This window comes from Triticum urartu, chromosome 7 (assembly GCF_003073215.2).
Source record: "Triticum urartu cultivar G1812 chromosome 7, Tu2.1, whole genome shotgun sequence".
In the NCBI taxonomy this organism is placed as follows: domain Eukaryota; kingdom Viridiplantae; phylum Streptophyta; class Magnoliopsida; order Poales; family Poaceae; genus Triticum; species Triticum urartu.
The window spans coordinates 674,628,058-674,631,592 of NC_053028.1; the positions used below are offsets into that span (position 1 = coordinate 674,628,058).

Below are 3,535 nucleotides of genomic sequence, written 5' to 3' on the forward strand. Positions count from 1 at the left end.
ACACAGAGTAGTGGCGAGAAAACGCTTGCGCCTCAGCCATTTCGCTTGATTCGGACCTTGTGGTTGTAGTCACAGGGTACAAAAGATAACCCCACAACCTAGAGCCCATGCAGCTAAGATGATGCGTTTTTGTTAGGGATCCATTGGAGGGACAACGTCTTGTCCTAGCATGGATATTGACAGGAATTAGTTGAGACTTTAGCATGGACTCATGAACAGACACCTCTAGCTAGCTTAATTTGTTTAAGAGACCGGCATGTAGGAGGTTTTGTTATGCAATCAAGATTATTTGGATTAGCTCCCCTTTCTCTAAGTTATATGTTCACTTATGCAGTTTTGACTGAAGCTGAAGGAACTACTTTCTACTTTTTAAATAATAGAAGAAAATCAACGATTGGAGTGAAAGGAGCCAGAGTCGAATATATCCCTTAATGATATCGTCCATGTAAATGAGTTGTACCATACCATACCCGATTTATTGAGCATCGACATCAACGTATCTGCAACCGATAGAATTAACTACATTTTATGTAGCTTCTACTCGGTTTTGGTACCACACTCGTGGTGCTTGCTGAAGGCCATTCAAAGATGTTTGTGACCTGCACATTTACTGGTAAAGTATAGACAAACATCAAAATGAGCATTTTCATCAACAAATAAGGTCTAAGTACACCATAGATGTGATTATTATAAATAAAAACGATGATTATAGGATACATGTACCCCAATATAAACAATTATTTAAAAATATAATTTGGGGGGGGGGAGGTTATAGCCCCACAACATTGCACCCTTGCCTATATTTCAACTGGAGATCCAAGCACCCTTTTGTGAGATTCTAGCATGTCCAAGTCCCTTACTGTACATGTGGGTTGGCCCTGGCCTTTTGTCATTGTGTTGGTGATCTTGGCCGATCGTCAGCAACATCGTTTTAATGGAAATGCCGATTGCCGTTGTGGTCGAAGTGCAGTGGTGGGCTTCTTCTCTTCGTGTTGAGGGTTTTGTAGCCCCGACGAGGGTGCGGCGAGTTGGGATGTAGATCCGATTGCCCGATTGTGGATGAGAACCTAGATGACTCCAAGCGATGTCGCATCAGTCCGCCTTGTTGTTTGTCTGGGGTTGTGGTTGTTCGCCGACGCCGTTGTATCATGTCGTTTTTATTTTCCCTCTTTGTTGTGTGTGTGTTTGTAGTGGTGTTGTATGGTTATCCGTAAGGGCTTCATTAATTTAATGTGGGACGATGGCTTTTTTTCTTCTAAAAAAGTCGTGGTCAAAGCTTGTCACAAATTCTGAGAGGAGGTTTCATACCATGGAGCCTCTTTTCCCTTTACAACCTTGCAAACACACATTTTTTAGATACTTCCACTGCACATGCACGCACACGGGGATGGTTTTTGAATGTATAAGAAACTTCAAAAGAAAAATCGAGCAAAATAAGAAACTTCAAATGGACTCATATTTTTTTGGAGGGTTAATGGACTCGGATGGATAAACTCCGCAGAACGAGCCCAGCGCATGCGGCCCAACAGCCCACTCCGGCCCACGGAGGAACCCTAGCCTCCATCCGACTTATATACCCCCTCCTCCTCCCCGCAATCCATCTCTTCTCCTCCTCCCCGCCGCCGCCGCCGTCTCCTCCTACGCTTCGCCGCTCCCGCTCCCGCCGCCGCGCCACCGCCGTCAGCCATGGTACGTGCGCCATCCCGGCCGCCGCACGTCGCCACACCGGACGCGCGCTGACACCCGCTCGTGTCTCCTCGCAGGCACCCAAGAAGGAGAAGGCCCCGGCGGCGTCGTCCAAGCCGGCCAAGTCCGGCGGCGGCAAGCAGAAGAAGAAGAAGTGGAGCAAGGGCAAGCAAAAGGAGAAGGTGAACAACGCGGTGCTGTTCGACCAGGCCACCTACGACAAGCTGCTCACCGAGGTGCCCAAGTACAAGCAGATCACGCCCTCCGTCCTCTCCGAGCGCCTCAGGGTAACGCCCGCTCGCCATCCTCCCTCCTTCTTGCTTGCTTTCTTCCCGTGAGAATTGAGATCTCGGGATGGTAGGATATGTATGTGTGTGATGCGCCATGGCTCCTGGTGAAGTTCTTCCATGTGAATCGTGATTATCTGTTTTGGGGTCAGTCAGTAGTACTCTGAACAAGGGCATGAACATACTACTATATGATTATGTTATGAATTGATTGCATGTCCTATTGGATGCCGGTTTTGGCTTCTCCATCTGTGCCGATAGTTTTTGTGCAGTGTGATGCTCAGTTTAGTGCATCCTCAGATTTTGCTTGGTGTGCAAATTGCATATTGTCATAGAAATTGCACAATCTGATTTTTACATGTGCAGTATACCCATGTTTACCGCTTATTCATAGATTTAATGGTTGATTCATGGAGGTAATGTGGTTGGTTGATGCTGTTGAATGCTTCAGTAACTTGTCTCCACATTTTGCTATCCACGGCTGTGCCTACATGCCTTATTATTAGATTGCAAGTTTGCAACTGTAGTAGTATCATGCAACGGAACATATGTTGTCGGTCTATGAATTGTTAACATGGATTACAACTATTGATGTGTGCACGGCAAGTGTTTGGCAGTTCCCCGTTTCATGTATGTATGCGCTTCCTATTTGTTATCTCACTCAATTTAATAAACTGAACTCTTCAGGCATGTACATTTATGCACACTACAAACTTGATGATCTCACCCTGCCTGTGGTTATATACCTGCAGATCAATGGGTCTCTGGCTCGCAGGGCTATCAAGGACCTGATGGAGAGGGGACTCATCAGGATGGTGTCAATCCACTCAAGCCAGCAGATCTTCACCAGGGCGACAAACACCTGATTTATCATTATCATGTGTTCCATGTCTGTTTTTAGTCCAGTAGACTGAGGTGTTGCTGTTATATTCAAGTTCACTATGTCCAGGGGGGCACACTGTGCCACCAGTAATGTTGAATTGCTTTTGAGTTTTGGTACACTTTAAGATCGTTTTGTCAGCGCAATGAAATCTACCTTATATATTGCCCTATTTGCTGGTTGTTCCTGGGTGCAAGTATTTTGTTGTGGTAACGGTATATGGTTCCAAGGGTATAGAGTTTATCATGTTTGTGTTGAATGATGCTGTGAGGCTAATCTTGAGATAGCGCTGTATGATGTTGAGGCGGAGATAGCCTGTAGTTTTTATACACCTGCAGAAGTGGGTTGTTCTTGATAACTGGCTGTCCCACATAACACAAGAACACTACTATACGCCCAATCTTGGCTAGGCTTTGTGCTAAATCAGTACGCTGCGTTTGGATGTCTGTATTGGATTTGGTATTGGGCATGCAGCTTTCTATGCTCACTCCAGTGGGGTTCATTGGAGTAGTGCCAGCAAGAAAGTGCTCAAAGGTATCATAGTTCATAGATATTAACAGGATCCTTCTTGCATCAATTGGGTTGAAAATTGATGATCCTTGTAGCATCAATTGGATTGAGAATTGATGTGATTAGCTGCTGGTCCCACCTGCTTACGTTGTTCGTGCGATGTTGGGCTCCT

The 3,535-nt window shown here is 45.7% G+C and overlaps 1 protein-coding gene across 1 annotated transcript; it reads left to right on the top strand.

Moving 5' to 3' along the window:
- The first annotated feature begins 1,546 nt into the window (after window positions 1-1,546).
- Window positions 1,547-3,025, top strand: LOC125523355 (40S ribosomal protein S25-2). The gene is made up of 3 exons (XM_048688400.1): window positions 1,547-1,689; window positions 1,764-1,973; window positions 2,726-3,025. Exons 1-3 carry the CDS (start codon window positions 1,687-1,689, stop codon window positions 2,837-2,839), a joined length of 327 nt encoding a protein of 108 aa, XP_048544357.1. The 5' UTR covers window positions 1,547-1,686; the 3' UTR covers window positions 2,840-3,025.
- The last annotated feature ends 510 nt before the right edge of the window (window positions 3,026-3,535 follow it).

Excerpts from the sequence above, each read along its gene's own strand:
- LOC125523355 (XM_048688400.1), top strand. Across the intron at positions 1,974-2,725 it reads TCCTCTCCGAGCGCCTCAGG|ATCAATGGGTCTCTGGCTCG; the intron begins GTAACGCCCGCT and ends ATATACCTGCAG.